Source organism: Piliocolobus tephrosceles, chromosome 10 (genome assembly GCF_002776525.5).
Source record: "Piliocolobus tephrosceles isolate RC106 chromosome 10, ASM277652v3, whole genome shotgun sequence".
Taxonomy (NCBI): Eukaryota; Metazoa; Chordata; class Mammalia; order Primates; family Cercopithecidae; genus Piliocolobus; species Piliocolobus tephrosceles.
The window spans coordinates 42,991,708-43,011,338 of record NC_045443.1 but is presented as its reverse complement, the minus strand read 5'-3'; the positions used below and the strand labels follow the sequence as shown (position 1 = coordinate 43,011,338).

Below are 19,631 nucleotides of genomic sequence, written 5' to 3'. Positions count from 1 at the left end.
AGGTGGGAAGATTGCTTGAGGTCAGGAGTTTGAGACCAGCCTGGGCAACAGAGTGAGACTCCATCTCTACAAATAAAAAAATTAGTTGAGGCCGGGCACAGTGGCTCACGCCTGTAATCCCGGCACTTTGGGAGGCCAAGGCGGGTGGATCATGAGGTCAGGAGTTCAAGACCAGCCTGGCCAAGATGGAGAAACTCCATCTCTACTAAAAACACAAAAGTTAGCCAGGCATGGTGGCGGGCACCTGTAATCCCAGCTAATCAGGAGGCTGAGGCACAGAATTGCTTGAACTCGGGAGGCGGAGGTTGCAGTGAGCTGAGATGCGCCACTGCACTCCAGCCTGGGTGACAAAGTGAGACTCTGTCTTAAAAACAAAACAAAAAAAAAAGTTGAATGTGGTGGTGTGCACCTGCAGTCCTAGCTACTTAGGAGGCTGAGGCAGGAGGATTGTTTGAGCCCAGGAGTTCAAGGCTGCAGTGAGCTGTAATCATGCCACCACGCTCCAGCCTGGATGACAGAGCAAGACTGTTTCTCTTAAAACACGCATGCGCACACACATACACACATACACACATATACACTCTAGTAGGAGACCTGATCAATTTAGTTGTTATTTAGTAATGTTGATTTATCTTTTTTCAGTCCTTGCATTTGCTTTAGGGAAAACAAAGAAAGCGGCAAGCAACAGTTTTATTACTATTTCCTATTTCTCTGTTGTTTCTGACAATAAGAATAATAATGATCTTGATAACAGCCATTTATTGAATGATGGTAGAGTTAGGATTTGAATCTAAACCTGTTGGACTCTCAAGTTTGTGGTATTAACCAGGATGTAGATATCTTTAGGTACCATGGGCTGACTTGAAGAACAGCAAGCAGGGAGAGGGAGTTTTGAAGTGAACTGGAAGGGAAAGGAGCTTTGTTTTGTAATAGCAGAAAGAAACACACTTTGGAAGAAGAAAGAAGGAAAGAAGGGTAGTAATTTGAAACCAAACCAGACTAGGCTAAAGAATAGTTTACATTATTAGGAACCCCTGACTACTTCTGATTCCCTGAGGCTAGAGGTGCCCAGCAGCTGTTCAAATGGAATGTACATTCTTAGCATCCCAAATATAACTTAAAACAGGTTTTTAACAGCTGTGCTCTACAGTAGCAGTGCAGCTATTAAATATATTTTTATATAGCTGTACGGTAGCACATTGGCTATTTAAATTAATAAAACTTCACAAAAATTTAAAATTTAGTTTCTCACATGCACCATACACAGTTGAAGTGCTTGATAGAAGGATTCCCTGTTGGGCAGCACTATTCTAGAGAACTGAAATGTGTTAATACACTACTATTATTTGTTTTTTTTTTTTGCAGGGGGTTGTTTCTTTGAAATGGAGTCTCGCTGTGTCACCCAGGCTGGAGTGCAGTGGCGCGATCTTGGCTCACTGCAGTGTCCACCTCCCGGGTTCAAGTGATTCTTCTGCCTCAGCCTGTAGTTGGGATTACACTACACCTGGCTAATTTTTTGTATTTTTAGTAGAGACGGGGTTTCACCATGTTGGTCAGGCGAGTCTCGAACTCCTGACTTCAAGTGATCCACCTGCCTCAGCCTCCCAAAGTGCTGGGATTACAGGTGTGAGCTGCTGTGCCCTGCCTCACTACCATTATCTGAATGCAGTGTAGTGGCTGGACTAGGACTCTCATTTCCATGTATACTACTGTGTGAAAATGAGTTTTGAGTTCCTAAAAACTGATTTGTTTCAGTGCTTTTTTAAAAAATTTCAAATTCCAAACTTTAATACCTTCTTATATGATAAATAAAATTTAAAACTTAGACCATTCTTCCCTAATTATTATATGAACATATTTGGAGTATCACTTTCAGTATCTAGCAGAAACAATATGTTATGAAACGGAAAAGAGCAACTGGAAGATAGAAGTATGTTAGATCATTATATTGGAGTAACAGACTAAAAAGATATTTTAGCTTGGAAAGATAAAGCCTAGGAAGAAACATTAAAGATTGACATTTGTAAATTAAAATAATCGGAAAAGAAAAGTTTACTGAAAATCTAGAATTAACATCCATTTAGTAAATTTAGAACCATTAAAAGAAAATACAATTTGACTTATAGATAATTAACTTACAGAGCTTAGTAGAACTAATAAGTAGTATAGGTAGAATATAACTTATGATTATAGAGCCATAAATAGTTAATAACACCAAATTGGGATGTATCTAACTTTTCAGGTAACTACACGGAAGGGTAGTCCTACCTACCCATGTCTTACCTCTTAGGTGTATTAACCACAAATTACTGGCTAGGACCATGACTCTGTGTGGTATTACTGTGTTCCTGTTACGGGATATTCAAAGCAAAGCTTTTATTCAAAAATATGTGTGGATCCTTAGATTGAAAACTTGAGTCCAAGCAGATAGAAAAGATAAACAGGACAAGTTGCAAGTTTATAAGTTGTTGAACTGAGACTTAGGACTTTTATCTAGCAAAATGGTAAGTTCCTGTCATTTTAAATGACTAAATTAGTAACATGGCATAATCATTTTCAGGTATAAAAACAGTTAATACAGGACATGTTAAGGAAAAAAGCACGTAACTTCTAAAACTTTGGAATGCTTTAACAGTTTTGAAAGCAGATTTCTTTCTTTTTGAGATGGAACCTCAAAAGCCTCACTTTTGAGATGCAGCCTGTTGCCCAGGCTGGAGTGCAGTGACACATTCTCGATTCACTGTAACCTCTGCCTCCTGGGTTCAAGCAATTCTCCTGTCTCGGCCTCCCAAGTAGCTGGGATTATAGGTGCCTGCCACTACGCCTGGCTAATTTTTGTATTTTCAGTAGAGACAAGGTTTTGCCATGTTGGCCAGGCTGGTCTCAAACTCCTAATCTCAGACGCTCCTCCTGCCTTGGCCTCCCAAAGTGCTGGGATTACAGGTGTGAGCCACTGTACCTGGCCATTAAAGCAGATTTCTAACAAAGGCAGTCTGTAACTTTATTGAGGTTTCTCAATGTCTCATGTATATTTCACTATATGGGTCTTAAAATAGAGAAGACAGTGCTTACTATAAAATACTAATTATAGATTTGTGTGTGTGTATGTGTGTGTGTGTTTTTAACAGGGTCTTGCTGTGTTGCCCAGGCTGGTCTTGAACTTCTTGGGCTCAAGTGATCCTCCCACCTCGGTCTCCTAAGTAGCTAGGATTACAAGCATACACAACACACCCCAGTTTAAAATATAAATTATAAATTATATATGAGATTAGTATGCCAAAGGAGGAAATGTGAAAATAGCATAGGTTAGACTATTAAATAGGACAAATAAATCATTGAGTTACGTAAAGGGATAGTATATTACATCTGAACATCTCTTAGGTTTTTAAAATATTGTGTTAACTTTCAGATGACATTTTATCACGTTGAATTAACTCCAACCTTAATTTTTTTTAATTCTCAGATATTTAGGATAACGAAGGAGATAGTATGGTGTGAATTTCCCCAAATAAAAAATTATAGTTAATATACAGCAGTGCAATATAACTCTAAAAGGAACTAAATTGGGAAGTTGTCTAGCGTGGTGCTTCTCAGACTTTAATGCACGTGTGAATTATGTAGAGATCTTGACAGAATGCAGGTTTTGATTGACTAGGTATGGATGGTACCTGAGATACCCTGCATTTGTAACAAGTTCCAAGGTGGTACTGATGCTGCCTTTCTGCATGAATAGCAAGGAGATTAACCTGTGTCTCTGAATTTTTAAAAAAGTTTTTTCTTGATATATAATAGATGTATCATTTTTCTTGATACATAATAGGTGTATCAAAATACATGTACATATTTTGGGGGTACATATATAATACTTTGATATATTCATGTAGGATATGATCAAACCAAGGTAATTGGGATATCCATCACCTTAAACATTTTTCTTTGTGCTGGGAATATTCAAATTCTCCTTTTCTAGCTGGTTTTGAAATATACAGTAGATTAATTATAGTTACCCTACAGACCTTCCTCTGGGTCTCATTTCTTCTGTCTTAACTGTATTTTTGTATTAATCAACCTTATTTTATCCCCTGGCCCCCAGCCTCTTGTAATCACCAGTTTACTCTCTGTTCTCATGGATCCACTTTTTTAGCTACCACATATGAGTGAGACCATACCATATTCCTCTCTCTGTGTGCCTGCCTTATTTCACTTTACATAATGACCTTCAGTTTCATTCATGTTGCTGTGAATGATAGGATTTATTCCTTTTTGTGGCCGAATAATGTTCCCTTGTGTCTATATACCACATTTTCTTTATTCATCCATTGATAGACATTTGGATTGATTTCATATTTTGACTGTTGTGAATAGTGCTGCAGTAAATATGGGATTGCAGATAACTCTTCATTATATTGATTTCCTTTCTTTTGGATATATACCCAATAGTGGAATTGCTGGATTATATGGTAGTTCTATTTTAGGTTTGTTTTTGTTTTTGAGGTGTGGTCTTGTTCTGTTGCCTGGACTGGTCTTGAGCAACTTGGCTCAAATTGTCCTCCCACTTCAGCTTCCTGGGTAACGGATTATAGGTGCACACCTATAAGCACCTGGCTTATTTTAAGTTTTTTTGATGAGCCTTTATGTGCCCTTCCATAATGGCCATACTAATTTCATATCTAAATTTTTAAAATAATAATCTTCTATTCAATCAGCTGTATCATTTGAGCTGCTTAGATCAAAATACTTTGGAGTTATCCTGGATCCTTGCCCTCTAACAAATCACATTGAATTTACCAGCAAATCCTGATGGCTGTATTTTCAAAACATCTGACATCTGAGTACATTTCATCACCTTTGCTACCACTATGGTATGAGCCACATCTGTCTCTTCCCTAGATTATTGCAGTAGTCTCCTTGCTGGCCTCTACTTTTTCCCTTACTTCCTCTGTTCAGAAACCGCTAGTCACTCATGTCACTCAGAGAAGCCAGTCTTACTTTAGCCTAGAAGGTGCTCCATGATCTTATATTACCTCTCTGTCCTCATCTTCTACTTTTCTTCTTTCACTGTATTCTAGTCATTCATCTCTTGTTGTTCCTTGAACATACCAGACATGCCTTAGGACTTTCATATTGGCTATTCTCTGCCAAGAATGCTCAACCTGGAAGCACTGGATGATATTCACATACCTGTCTCCCTTACTGCTTTTTGATTGCCAGTTCAAATGTCCCTTTATCACAGAAGCTTTCCCTGAGTATTCTGTATGAAACAACAGCTTCCTTTGTTTTTATTCCTTAATAGCCACACTGTTTTTAATTTTTCTCAATAGCACTTCTCAACATCTAACATATTAGATATTTTACTTCTTATTTTGTTTATTTTGTCTTCACCACTAGAGCATAAAGGTAGATATTTCTGCCTTGTTCAGTACTAAGAGAATTGACTAGTATACCTATAGTATTCTTGACTAGTATACCTGTAGTATTCTATAAATCTTGGAGCTAAAAAAAAAAAAATCCCACAAAAGGTCATTGGGCCTTTGCTTGAATACTTTCATTGATAGATTATTCTACCTCCCTTCAGAACAGTTGATTTTATTTGAAGATAATTGCTAATGTTCTTCTTAAGCTTTCTGTTCTTCCAAACTAAACATTCTTACTAGTTTACCTTTCTGCATGTGATAGGGTTTCCAGGGCTGTCATCATTTTAGTCATCTTCCCTGTACATTTATCATTATGTTGTTTGTCCTTAAATACTAGAACTAAAACAAGTGAGTTTGCACCAGAACTAAAACAAATGTTGCACACATAGGCTGAAAATGAGAAATATTCCTCATCCAACTTTTATTGTCAGATTGATTGGATTGAAAAAATTTTTTAGATTCTAATGCTCACTCATTTTGAGGTTGTATTTAATCTGCCACAACCTTTAAATCATTCTTTCATATGCTACTAAGTTTCTTCTGCTTTTACAGTTGGTTTTTGAACTATAAGTGTGGGACTTTGTATTTCTCCTTATTTAACCAAGTAGGGAATTTTCCTGGGCAGTTCATACCTTTAATGTAGAAACTACCATATGTAAATTATTCTAGAAACTAATAGAAAAATCAATTCACATACATATAGGAGAATCACAACTGATGAAATCAGGGATTTCTTGTGCCTAGATATAAATGCATATTTGGACATTTCATTGCAATTATGTCTTTCATCAGTTCAGGAAAGAATAGTAAGAGTTGATTTAAGTCGATGCAGTGGGTCATGCCTGTAATTCCAGCACTTTGGGAGGTGGAGGCAGGAGGATTGCTTGAGCTGAGGGTTGGAGACCAGCCTGGGCAACATAGCAAGACCCCATCTTTTAGGAAAAAAGAGTTGCTTAAAAAAAAGTTACTGTGTAAATTTCTTCCCTTTGACTGCCAAATTAACATCCTTTCCCACTTTCTCACTTTTACCTCTTTATAAGCACCATTTTCCTAGTCTTTAGGTCAAGATACTGTCTCCTTCACTGTATTTCCTCACCAAATCTCAGAAATTCTTCAGTCCTTTAATTTCATGCTTTTCAAATTTACTTCACAGCCAGTTACTTTAACTATGCAAATCTCTCTGCTTATAATCTCTTTCCATTGTAATCCAATCCATACTTGGCTGGCATATCAGTCTTTTTTTAAAAAAATCCGCTTGTATCACTTTTATCTTGTCACTCGTCTTCAGAGAATCTGTAAGATTGAATCTGAGGTTCTCAGTCATTAGTGATCCATCTGTAATCTAGCCACACTTGATTTACATTGCTCTGCTTATTTCTTTTTTATTACCTCTCACTGTGATTTTCAGATAAAATTCATGACTTACATGCCAACCCCCTCCTCAATAGACACACACACATACACACACACACAACTGTCTCCTTGGTAGATACACACACGCACAAACACACACACACACTTTCTCTCACCCTCACCCACTCTTTTCTCTCACCCACTCAATTGTGAGATTGGCCTAGCTAAATGCTATTTTATTTCTCCATACTATGTTGCTCCTTGAATGCCTGAAGTTCCTCAACACATACAACCTATCACATTCTCTGAAAACTCCATTCCAAATTGATCTCTGTTCCTTAAGCTTCAATTGCATTTATGTCTGTGCCACAAAATGTATCATTTAGGCTTTGTTGCTTAATAGTTATATAAGGCTTTTCCTTTCCTTTTTTTTTTTTTTTTTTTTTTTTTTTGAGACAGAATCTTGCTCTGTCGCCCAGGCTGGAGTGCAGTGGCGCAATCTTGGCTCACTGCAAGCTTTGCCTCCCGAGTTCATGCCATTCTCCTGCCTCAGCCTCCCGAGCAGCTGGGACCTCCCGGGCAGCTCCCTGCCACCACGCCTGGCTAATTTTTTGTGTTTTTAGTAGAGACGGGGTTTCACCGTGTTAGCCAGGCTGGTCTCAATCTCCTGACCTCCTGATCTGCCCGCCTCGGCCTTCCAAAGTGCTGGAATTACAGGCATGCGCCGCCGTGCACGGCCAAGGCTTTTCATTTCAGTAAGACTGTGCATTTGGATAGCAAGGAGTATAAAGAGTATTGGATTATCCACAAACTGGTTGGCTTGGCTCGTACTGTGTTCTTTTATGTGTAAAATAATTTCTTACAGTTTAGGATTTATTTTTAAATTGATATTATTGGAAGAAGGCAAACATAAAAATTCTCTGATTTATCTTATAGGAAACCCTCTTCCAAAGAGAAATGAAGAAGAAAACTGTATATACCCTAAATATGGGAGATAAGAAGAATGAAGACATGGAAGGTAACTTTTCATTTTTATAGAGTTTGTTGAAAGCAAAACAGTTGTTTCCAAACTGTTCACTTGTATACATTTCAAAATACACAGGAGTTTTTTGTTGTTATTGTTCTTAAATTCCAAAATAAACTACCTAAGTATACATGTTTTTTTTCTTCCCATATCTTATTTTCAATTGAGCAAGTTTTTTGATTTGTTACTTTTTTCTTAAAGCTTTACTCTCTACTGGTTTAGGAATTTCTGTTTTTGTTTTTGTCCTTGTCTTTTTAAAAAAGAAAAAAGTTAGCTTTAATACTGTCCTCTGCTTCTAAAGCTAATTTAATTTTCACTACCAACAGAAGAACCCAAGAATGCTTTAACTCTGATCATCCTAATCTCAATTTATAGGTTATAGTTCCATTATTTGAGTTCTTTTATTTCAGACACCACCAGTTAAATGAAGTTTTATGCGATGTTTGCTTGAGTTTATTTCCTGTTTATTTCTTTTCTTTCTGAAAATAAATCTGAGAAGTTTCAGTAGTGAAGGTCTATTGGTGGTAAACTCTTTTAAGTTTTTGTATCTGTTTTATCCAATTAAAACATTCAGGCTGGGCGCGGTGGCTCAAGCCTGTAATCCCAGCACTTTGGAAGGCCGAGACGGGCGGATCACGAGGTCAGGAGATCGAGACCATCCTGGCTAACACGGTGAAACCCCGTCTCTACTAAAAAATACAAAAAACTAGCCGGGCGAGGTGGCGGGCGCCTGTAGTCCCAGCTACTTGGGAGGCTGAGGCAGGAGAATGGTGTAAACCCGGGAGGCGGAGCTTGCTGTGAGCTGAGATCCGGCCACTGCATTCCAGCCTGGGCGACAGAGCGAGACTCCGTCTCAAAAAAAAAAAAAAAAAAAAAAAAAAAAACATTCAAAGATAGTTTTACTGGGTATATAATTCTGGAATGATAGTTTTTTTTCTCTTAGCACTTTGAAGATATTATTTAATCATTTTTTTCCTTGCTGTCTGGAAATTTCTTTGCAGTCTAATTATCATTCTTTTTTGTAGGTGATCTTTTCCCATTTTCTGCTTTTAAGGTCTTGGTTTCGTCTTTGATATTTTACAGTTTTAATCCATTGTTTCTAGGCATGAATTGTTTTTATGTCTTTTAACAGTATACATTGTGTTTCCTTTGTCTGTTGGTTCATGTTTTTAATCATTTCCCAACCATTACCTTTTTATTGCCTTTCCTTTATTCTCTTTTGGATTTCAATTAGTATGGTAGACCTTTCTGTAACCTCATTTCTTCTGTTTCACAGGCTATGTCTTATATTTCCTTTTCTGTCTGCTAGAGTCTAGTTTCCTCAGATTTGTCTTCTAATTCACAAGTATTTTTCTTGAATCTAATCTGCTGATTGTCCATTTTATGTGGTATTTGAAACTTCTGATATTTGAAGTTAGCGAATTTCTAAATGTGTTTCCTGCTGCTTCTCACTTAAGATAGCTTATTTTCTTAGGTTTGGTAATGTTTGATTAGGAGCTCACATTTGATAAATTGAATCTATAAGGGCCTAATTTAGGTATTCTTTCCTGTAGAGGATTTGTATCTGTTTCTTCCCAGGCCCATAGTGGGACCTCTTTAGCCCCATTTAAGAGTCTTGGCTTGACATTGAAGTCTATCAGGATTAGTTTTCCTTCCTGGAGTAGTTCTAAGGCTTAGTCTCCAGATCTAAACACTAGTTTGGACAATTGTGCTCAGGACAATTCCAACTTTGCTTGATATTTACTGTTCACGTTTCAGCTGACCATTCCTTTATTTTTGTTTTATTTTTATCTTGAATTTCAGAGTATCTTTTAGTTTCTTATGAGCCAGTGATGCATACTTTTGTATGAGTTGGTTACATTACTGGTGGGAGTTTAAAGTAGTACAAATCATAAGGAGAATAATTTGGCAATACCTATTCATAATACAAATGTATACGCACATTACTCTAGCAGTTCCGTTTTTAGGAACTTAAACGCTACAGATACGCTTTTAAAAATGTGAAATAACTAAATTTTTATTGCAACATTGTTTGTCATGGCCAAAAGTTGAAAACAAGTGAATGTCCATCAGTAGATTTGAATAAAGGAGAAAGCAGACTGGTGTGTATAGTATTCTTGCATTTGTGTAAAGGAAGGAATGTGGAAGAGTTTGCATTAGCATTTGTTTTTCTGTGCATTAAAAATTCTTAGGAAGAACACAAAAGAAATTTAACAGTTGTTACTTATTGGATTGGTTGGAACTAGATGGGGATAAATTTGAGAAATTTGCTCTTAAATTTTTGAACTGTGTGAATATTACTCACTTTAAATTTGATTAATGAAAAGTTTGTTTCACTCCCCTGTTAAAAGAAGTATAAAAAAGCGTTGGGCATGTTGGACTCAAGCAGTATGTTTGTTATAATTTATTTACGATCTATTTGCTTTATAGTAGGAGGGCCCTTTAGAGTATCTAATCCACTGTACTAGAAACACAAGATTTTTAGTCGGGAGAACTTGAAAGCACATATGGCTGTTTTACTTTAACAGGTGAAGAAAACGGAGATAATACTGTTCCCACTGGTCTGTTGTACAGTGAGGCTGACAGATGCCCAATATGTCTTAATTGTCTGTTAGAAAAGGAAGTTGGTTTTCCAGAAAGCTGTAATCATGTCTTCTGTATGACTTGTATTCTTAAATGGGCAGAGGTAAGTCTGACACATTAATGTATTTTAATTTCCTAGCATGATTTCATTTCACCTAAAAAGTTGATACTGCCTTTCATAAATTATTTCACAGTAATGTATTTTCTTCCTACTTTGGACAAATTTCCTTTTATTATGCAAATTCTGTCAGTCATTTTCTTCTAATTTTCTTTTACCAGCTTTTTATTTTGCAAATAACATTTTAAATGCATACTCTTTTTTAAAAAGTTAATAACCTTACAGGAAGAACAGATCAAACCGTTTTTTTTCTGGTAGAAATGCAGTAATTAATTTTTCAGTGTACTTTACTCTGTACTTAATAGGATAATATCTGTTTACCACTAATAACACCTTCTGTCTGCTTTTTGTTTTGTATTTTTCAGGGACTTTTCACATAGGTTATTTGATTTCTTCTTTATATCAGCCTTGTGGAATAACCAGAGCAGATACGATAGTGTCCTTCCATTTTACAGATGAGGAAACTTGGATTTTATGTTCTATGACTTGGTCAAGATCTCGTAGTTTAAGAGGCAGAAGTGAATTTAGAACTGATTTTCTAATTCCTGTTTATAATTTAGTATGGACTAATTTCAGATAGAGATATTACTGTCATAGACAGCGAATAAGAAACAAGACATTCGTGACTTTTACTGTATAATGTTGACTCAATTTGGGCCAAATACTTTGAAATAAATATTAATTTAATATAAGCCTTATTGTTATGAAATGTTAAGTAAAAACTTATTGTTCATATTAATCATGCTATATTTTCTGAGTTAATATTTGTCTGTAAAAATTAGTAAAGAAGATAATATCTTTAAAATATTTTAACATTAGCTGCATTCAAATTGTTAATGTTCTTAAATACGTTGGAATTAATTGCATATTACATAATTGGGGTTTTCAAAGTGCTATATTTTGCTTAAATTTTCATTAATAGTGTACAAAGGAGAATATAACTGTATAGTGACTCTGGCTGAGTTCTCAGAAGAGGAAAGATAAGATTTATTATACAAATTGAATTAATAATAGTATACATAGAAACTATTTTAATTTAGTAAAACCTAAATTGATCTTTAGCAAGAAGTGACACTAAGGAAAGGTGAAAATGTATTTTGGGGAAAAGTATTTTGAGTTTTGCTGAATTCATATAGTTGGTAAATCTCCCTCTGTTTGTAGGATCACTGTTTAATGAAATAATGCATTTTTTTTTTTTTTCTGCCACCCAAATAAAGATTTTTATCTGTGTTGAATTTAGTGCACATGGTTGCTTTGTGGTTAAATTTTTTTAGAGATTTTTGCTTTGGGTAAAGAAATAATATTGCTGGATAGGTGGAAGGTTTCAATACAGTGCTTTTTATAAGATTGTATTTGGTGACCACATAATTGTGAACTTCAGCAACTTAATCTGAGTATATGTTTTTCTCTAAGAAAATTATAATGTATATGTAATAAGTAGATAATTGTTCTCCATCCTTTCTTGCAACTTCAAGTGCATCTTTCACACAACCTTTACCCTGATGTGCATGTTCCAGGTTTCTCTAGGGTATGTATCTAGAGGTGGAATTACGGGTTATAGATGATGCACATCCTCAGCTCTACTAGATAATGGCAAACTTGTCTATATTTTTAACTCTTGTTGAATATTTTTAAATTGACAATACTGGATAACATACATGGTAGGCAGCCAACACCTTTCCCACATGTAATATTTTTCAAATTACTTTTCAAAAGAAAGTGCTTATCTTTATACTGCTATCATACTGTGATGCCGGGTAGGCAGGGAGGAGTTGTGATAGTGTTTATACAAAGGTAACTAACCTTTAAAGGGGAGAATAAACAGAACATTCTGAATTATTTCATTGTCCCTGATGGGGATAGCAGTCATCAGTTAAATAAACCTTTCAGTTGAGCAATAACAAGAGAACAATCTATTAATAAATTTCTTATTATAAATTATAAGTGAATGCTGGCTAAAAAAAATCACGTAGACTTAAGTTTTAGTTTGAATCTTTTGCTGTGATAAAAATAGGTATGGTTTGAAGTATGTAAGTGCTTTCACAAATAGAATCAGATTTCAGATTCAGGAGTATATTCCTTTTTTTCATCATTATAAATTAAGCTCCATCCTCTCATTTCCCTCAATCTCCTTCCATCTTAAAAGCAAAGTTTACAGTTTACTTCGGATTTCAGGATCAGGAATAAGTGTCTTCAGTCTTCTAACAGGCCATGCCTTATGCCTAGGCTTTCATACACATTCTAACATTTCATTTCATTTAATTCACTATGTTAATATTTGTTTGCTATACAAGACAAGGATTCTAAACTTACGATTTTTAAGTGCCTCAAGGGATAGCCTGAAGTTAAAATATTTTTTAAAAATTGGTCTGTGGTTTACAATTTTGTGAATGTTCACTTTTTTTTTTTTTTTTTTTTTGAGACAGAGTCTCACTCTGTCACCCAGGCTGGAGTGCGGTGGCACCATCTCAGCTCACTGCAACCTCTGCCTCCCAGGCCAAGCGATTCTTGTGCCACAGCTCCTGAGTAGCTGGGATTACAGGTGCGTGCCACCATATCAGGCTCATTTTTTGTATTTTCAGTAGAGACGGAGTTTTGCCGAGTTGGCCAAGCTGGCCTCAAACTCCTGACCTCAAGTGGCCCACTCACCTCAGCTTTCCAAAGTGCTGGAATGAATGTTCACTTATAGTAGTAGAGTAGAAATCAAAGTGAGACTTACAGTGGTTGGAAATGTGCATAATAAGAGAATGTACAATTTGCATTTAGGATCCTCTTTCTAGATTTCTGTATCTTTCAAAATTTCTGTGCTTTCTGAGATTTGTACCCAAGGTTCACTGAAATATGATTCAGACTGGATATTAAGCACCAAAAAAGGACTCATGTATTTACTTTCACCTTAATATTTTAGGCATCGAACACATTCTTACAAACACTGGTCTGTAAGAAGCTGGTGTTTTGAAAAATTAAAGTGTGTTGTGGTCTAGTATATTTATTTTGGACACGTAGATCAAAGTTAGTTTTAGTCTTTTCAAGCTCTAAAATTTGGGTTCTGTGGTTATTTAAACAAAACCTATGTAAGAACTTTAAAGTGATTGAGTAAAAGTCTTTAGGTATGTCACAGTCTTCTTTACTTAGGGCAAAAGGTTTCAGAGTGAACCTGTGGTAGCCTTCATGGCCCATAGCCTAATTGCCTGCCCTTAGGGACACTAGAGCAAATTGAAATTAATCATGTCCACTATGATTATCTTTAGTTTCAAGGAATTCATACATGGTAAGCCTGTTGATTTATAAAATAATGATGATTATATAGAAATAGAATATTGAACAATGACACAATAATTGACATTAAGGAAGGCTGAAATTTTTGTTAATTTAAACGATCACTGTTAGAGCCAACAGTCTGAAATTAAACAAAAGATACTTGAACTGATGAAATGTATATAGAGCCAGTATGCTAAAGCATATCTGCTGTTCAGTTAGGAAGTTATTTATTTTACCCATATGGTGGGCAAAAACAATCTGTGCTTATTGATAGCTTTTAATAAATGTATCTGAGTTTGCATACTTTAGGAAGGTAAAGGACAGAGAAGTCTTGACACACATTGTAGTAGCGACAATTGATTATGATTTCCTACAGACAAGATAATCTCCAGCACACACAGACACACACAGGTTGAGTAAATGGGATTTATTGGCCAGGCATGATGGCTCACGCCTCTAATACCAGCACTTTGGGAGGCCAAGGAGGACGGATCACTTGAGCCCAGGAGTTCAAGACCAGCCTGGGCAACATGGCAAGAGCTCATCTCTACCGGAAAAAATAAATAAATAAAATTAGCCAGGCATGGTGGAGTATGCCTATAGTCCCAGCTACTTGGGAAGCTGAGGTGGGAAGATTGGAGGGTCACTTGAGCCTGGGAGGTCGAGACTACAGTGAGCTGTGATTATGCCGCTGCACTTCAGCCTAGGTGACAAAATAAGATCCTGTCTCAAAAAAAAAAAGAGAGAAAGTGGGATTCATTATTCCCCACGGTTGCCAAGAAGTGATTAAAAATTTGGCCCTTCAAAGGTCATGGTTTGAAGACACATGTTTAAAGCATTTAAGAGTTCTTACACTATTTAAGGGAACCTGCAGTATATGTGGTGAGGATGTTCTTGATGTCTGCTGGCATTCTTTTCCCTTTTACATAATATAAAATATTTCCCTTATCTTTTAAGTATTATTTTTAAAAATGTGATTAGTTTCCCATTATAAGCAAAGTATTCTCCCTCAATTTATTTACTTCAGTTCATCTATTTTGTATCAAATGCCGACAGCTTCAGTATGAGTAAGGTTAATGAAATCAAAATTGGGCAGTTGGCAAAGGCATGGTTTCTCTCATAAACTAGAATTGAAGTGTCTTATTAAGGTGACATTCAGTTCTTGAAGAAGTCAGACAACAATGTTCAACATAGATGAAGATTATATTTTTGAATTAATAATACCAAAAAATCAAGATGTGAGTTCTTATATCTGAACTTACGATTATCATTAAGTCCAGAACTTACATCTGGACTGCAAATGTGTTTTATATGCAGGTTTCTTTATGCAGTAAGTGGACATTTGTCCATTCTGGTCGTTAGACTACTTTTAAGTAATATAATTCAGTAAAGCTTTATTGTCTAGAATTTTCAATCAGTTTTTCCTCAAATTTTAATTTAAATAAAATTAGCCAGAACTAACCCAGACCCTTCTGTTACGTAGCTCTCTGTGAACAGTAATGTAAATGTACCTGTGTAGTACCACTAACATTAGTCCTTTATAATTTATAAAGTATTATGAAATACGTTTTTTAAATTTATTACACCTGTGCATTAGATGATCAGGGCTCTCTCCATCTTCATCCTTAGTGTGAGGTGGAGTGATTGCTAGCTCCACAAGAACTTGAACTTGTGGCTAATTTTTTCAGATCCACCAGTATTTTCTCCCTGTGAATTAATCCTTTGGGATATTTTTTAGTAGAGCAAAGAGGATTTTTGCTTTGCGAACACCCATTACCTAAAGCATATATCTAAAAGAATGTCAAGTACTATGTCTACCAGTAAGGTAAATTAACATGCATTTCTTTGTGCCTAGTTTTAAATGTCAGAATATGTAAAATGATTTATATGGGTAGTTTACTGAGTTTTTTGTTTTTACACTAGATAAAGTGTTAGCTAGTAATTGTCAGAAGAAATTAAGATTAAATGTAATTCTCCCCAACTGTTATCTTGGAGAACATGAAAGGATTTTAAGTAGTTTGATGAAATGCATTCTTACTGGGGGTTAATTTTATCACTGACAACCATTGTCCTTTAGGGATACACTTCTGAATACTGGTATAAAGAACCACAGTTTCACTAATATGGATTGACAAAGACTGTCTTGAAATAACTGGTTAAATGTGATAGGAAACATGTAGGCTGACTGCAGGTGAACAATTAATTTGAAAGTCCAGGTGAGGTATCTTGGAACCATAAATGAAAAAAGATAGGTCCTGGGAAATAGCTTTAAAATAAGCGTTAGCCACTAATGGTATGCATTCTTAAGTCATCTTTATTTGATTTTGAACTAGAATTTTATATAATATGCTCTATTTTGTTAGTAGAGAGATAGATGTTTGAGATTCCCACAAACAGGCAAACCTACCTATAAGCATAGATATTCAGATGTAATCTTTAAGCACTTATCTTAACACTTGTTTTTCTCTCTCTAAGAGGAGCTATCTATAAGCAGCCTATGTGATTGAGGATAGAGCAGCAGCAGGAAGCGAGAAATTTAGAAATCGAGGATCCTGAATTCCCAAATAAGGAAGGTTTCTTGTTCTTACATTTAAATGTGGGTTTGTCTGAGCTGAGAATTTACAATGCTTCAGAATAGTAGGGTGTGTTTTACTGAAATCATTAGGAAGATTTTTTTTTCTATCAAAATTGCCTCCTTAACTTATACAACCTTAGTACAGAGCATTCACAGTAAAACGTATGCTCTGTTTAATACACATTACACTGTAAAGCAGTGAGCAAATTCCATTAATTTTGTAGCTGTATCATAAAGCCAATGAATGATGTTATTAGACTACTTGGTTATGAAACTGAATTAGGTGCTTTCACGATTATTGAAATGAAAGTCAGTAATTCAAACAAGTGAATCATTGAAGGATATGTTGTTGTATATAAGGAATCAAAATGGTAAATAATTGAAGGATATTTTTATTTAAGGAAACAAAATTTGAGATACTTTTCTTCAAAATTAAAATAACTTTTAAAAAATAGAGTATTAGTTAAAATTTCTCTGCATTAGTTTAAAATGTGAATTTTTAAAACCTCACAACTTGGAAATTTAATCATAAATTTTACTCTGAAAACTCAAAACATCTTCCAGACCTTTCTGGATGGATATCTGCTGGATATAAGAGTGAGGCATCCTTGGGAGTTCCTTAAAATTAGGCCAGTCAGGGCCGGGTGTGGTGGCTCATGTTTGTAATCCCAACACTTCGGGAGGCCGAGGTGGGCCAATTGCTTTGAGCTCAGGAGTTCGAGAACAGCCTGGGCAACATGACAAAACCCGATCTCTACAAAAATACAAAAAATTAGCTGGACATGGTAGTGTGTGCCTGTAGTCCCAACTACATGGGAAACTGAGGTGAGGGCATTGCTTGAACCTAGGAGGTTAAGGTTGCAGTGAGCCATGATGCTGCTGCACTACAGCCTGGGTGAGAAGCTGAGACCCTGTCTAAAAAAAAATTCTGATGGCTGAGCCTGTGTCAAAGAAAATTAACTTATTTTTTGGTGTTAACTAAATTATCTTTAGAAAATTATATACAGACTGATGATACATGGCAGTAGTTTTCCTGTTACTACTTCTTTTGTTGTTGTTTTTCCTTTTGTTTTTGTAATACCAGTGGAACCTTTTCTTAAAATGAAACTTTAGACAAATCCAAGGCAATTATGCTTAAGGGAAAAAAAAGCGGGGGAAATCTTACTCCGAACTCTGTTTTTTTTTTTTTTTTTTTGAAGCGGAGTCTTGCTCTGTCGCCCGGACTGGAGTGCAGTGGCCTGATCTCAGCTCACTGCAAGCTCCGCCTCCCGGGTTTACGCCATTCTCCTGCCTCAGCCTCCCGAGTAGCTGAGACTACAGGTAGCCCGCCACCTCACCCAGCTAGTTTTTGTATTTTTAGTAGAGACGGGGTTTCACCGTGTTAGCCAGGATGGTCTCGATCTCCTGACCTTGTGATCCGCCCGTCTCGGCCTCCCAAAGTGCTGGGATTACAGGCTTGAGCCACTGCGCCCAGCCTCGAACTCTGTTTTTTGAAACAGATATGGAATGGCTCAGAACAGGCGTGGTGGCTCTACCTGTAAGCTCAACACTTTGGGAGGCTGAGGTGGGAGGATCGTTTGAGCACAGGAGTTCAAGTCGAGCCTGAGCAACGTAGTGAGACCCTGTCTCTATGAAAAAAGTTAAAAAAAAAAAAAAAAAAAAAAAGGCTAGACACGGTGTGGGAGGCGAAAGCGGAAGAATTGCTTGAGCCCCAGGAGTTCAAGCCTGCAGTAAGCTGTGATCAGGTGACTGCTCTCCAACGTGGGCAACAGAGTGAAACCCTATCTTTAAAAAAGTAACAGCTTGGATTAAAACTGTCATAATTCAAAATTGTAAAGGAAGGCTGGGCACAGTGACTCATGCCATTGACCCCTCCAAGGCAGGTTGATCGCTTGAGCCCAGGAGTCCAAGACTGCCCTGGGCAACGTGGTAAAACCCCATCTCTACGAAAAATACAAAAATTAGCTGGGTATGGTGGCATGCATTTGTAGTCCCAGCTACTCAGGAGGCTGACATGGGAGGATCATCTAATCTCAGTCTGGGAGGCAAAGGCTACAGTGACCCATGATAGTGCCACTGCACTCCAGCCTCGGTGACACAGCGAGACGCTGTCTCAAAAAGAAATGAAAGAAAAAATAGTAAAGGAAAGAATGTAATTTAGCTAATGTCAATAGAGGAAATGTAATGAAGAAAAAAATGAGATTGTATGATTTGAGAGTCTTTGAAAGATTTGATGCATCTGATATAAATTTCTTGAACACGTGACTTTCTTTGGATCTTAGTGTCACAAATCAAAATAGCTAAAATAATAAAGTACTTGGATTTCCATCTACGTCATAAACTTTGCAAATTCCAATAAAAATTCTTAAGAACTCATGTCTCTCACGTGTATATGTATCATATTGTGGTTGTCTTTAGTTAATTAACCAAGTTTTTTTGTTACTAAAACTAGTTGATTACAGGACCTTACATAATATTTAGTATATGCCACACTTCTAGGAATTATTTATTCCCATAAAAACCTTAGAGGTAAGTTTTTTTTTCTCATTTTCACAAATAAGATTACTGAGGCACAGAGAAACTGTAACTTGCTCAAGTTTACGCAAAAGGCAAGATACGAAAGTAGTACAGTAAATTCACAGCCTATACACCTTAGTTTTTAAAAAAAAAATTTTTCATTTATTACTGTATAGCCTTTTCATTAATGTTTCTCTAAATTTACCTTTAAAATAAGAATAAAAATATATTTTGAGGCTTTTGTAAAAATAGGAAGCACTAGAAATATTTCACTTTTTATTTTATTTATCTGTGTTTCAGAGATGGGATCTCACTCTGTTGCCTAGGCTGCAGTACAGTGGTGTGATGGTGGCTCACTGCAGCCTCGAACTCCTCTGCTCAAGGGACACTCCTGCCCTGGCCTCTCAAAGTGTTGGGATTACAGGCATGCACCACCATACTCAGCCAGATTTTAACTTTTAAATATTTTTGAAAACCGTAAATGTAGCATTAATACAATCTCTAAGAAATTTCATACAGTATGCCACCGAGATAAACAACAATAGTTATGATGTTAAGTTCTTTGAATTAGACAATGCATTATTTAAAAATATATGAACTTCTTTGTTGCTGAAGCAAAGCTTCTTAAGGTCAAGTTTTCTATAGGGAAACTAATAGCCTCCTAAATCCATAGTACTTAAAAGTAGGCTGAACTGGCTTCTTCCAGTCTGAACCAATTTAATGTAGTAAGGTCACATTTCCTAATTCGGATGTGGTAAAGCTGTTTTCCCATTGAAGCCCACTTAA

General features: G+C 36.3%; 1 protein-coding gene across 2 annotated transcripts in view; it reads left to right on the top strand.

Annotated features, from left to right (window-relative positions):
* The window catches only part of SCAF11 (SR-related CTD associated factor 11), a 78,061-nt gene that overhangs the window by 24,279 nt on the left and 34,151 nt on the right, over window positions 1–19,631 (top strand). For both annotated transcript variants that reach the window (XM_023231223.3, XM_023231224.3), the window contains exons 2-3: window positions 7,704–7,785; window positions 10,320–10,477. In XM_023231223.3, coding sequence (XP_023086991.2) covers window positions 7,725–7,785; window positions 10,320–10,477 — 219 coding nt within the window. In that variant the 5' untranslated portion in view covers window positions 7,704–7,724. The remainder of the gene's footprint in view (window positions 1–7,703; window positions 7,786–10,319; window positions 10,478–19,631) is intronic.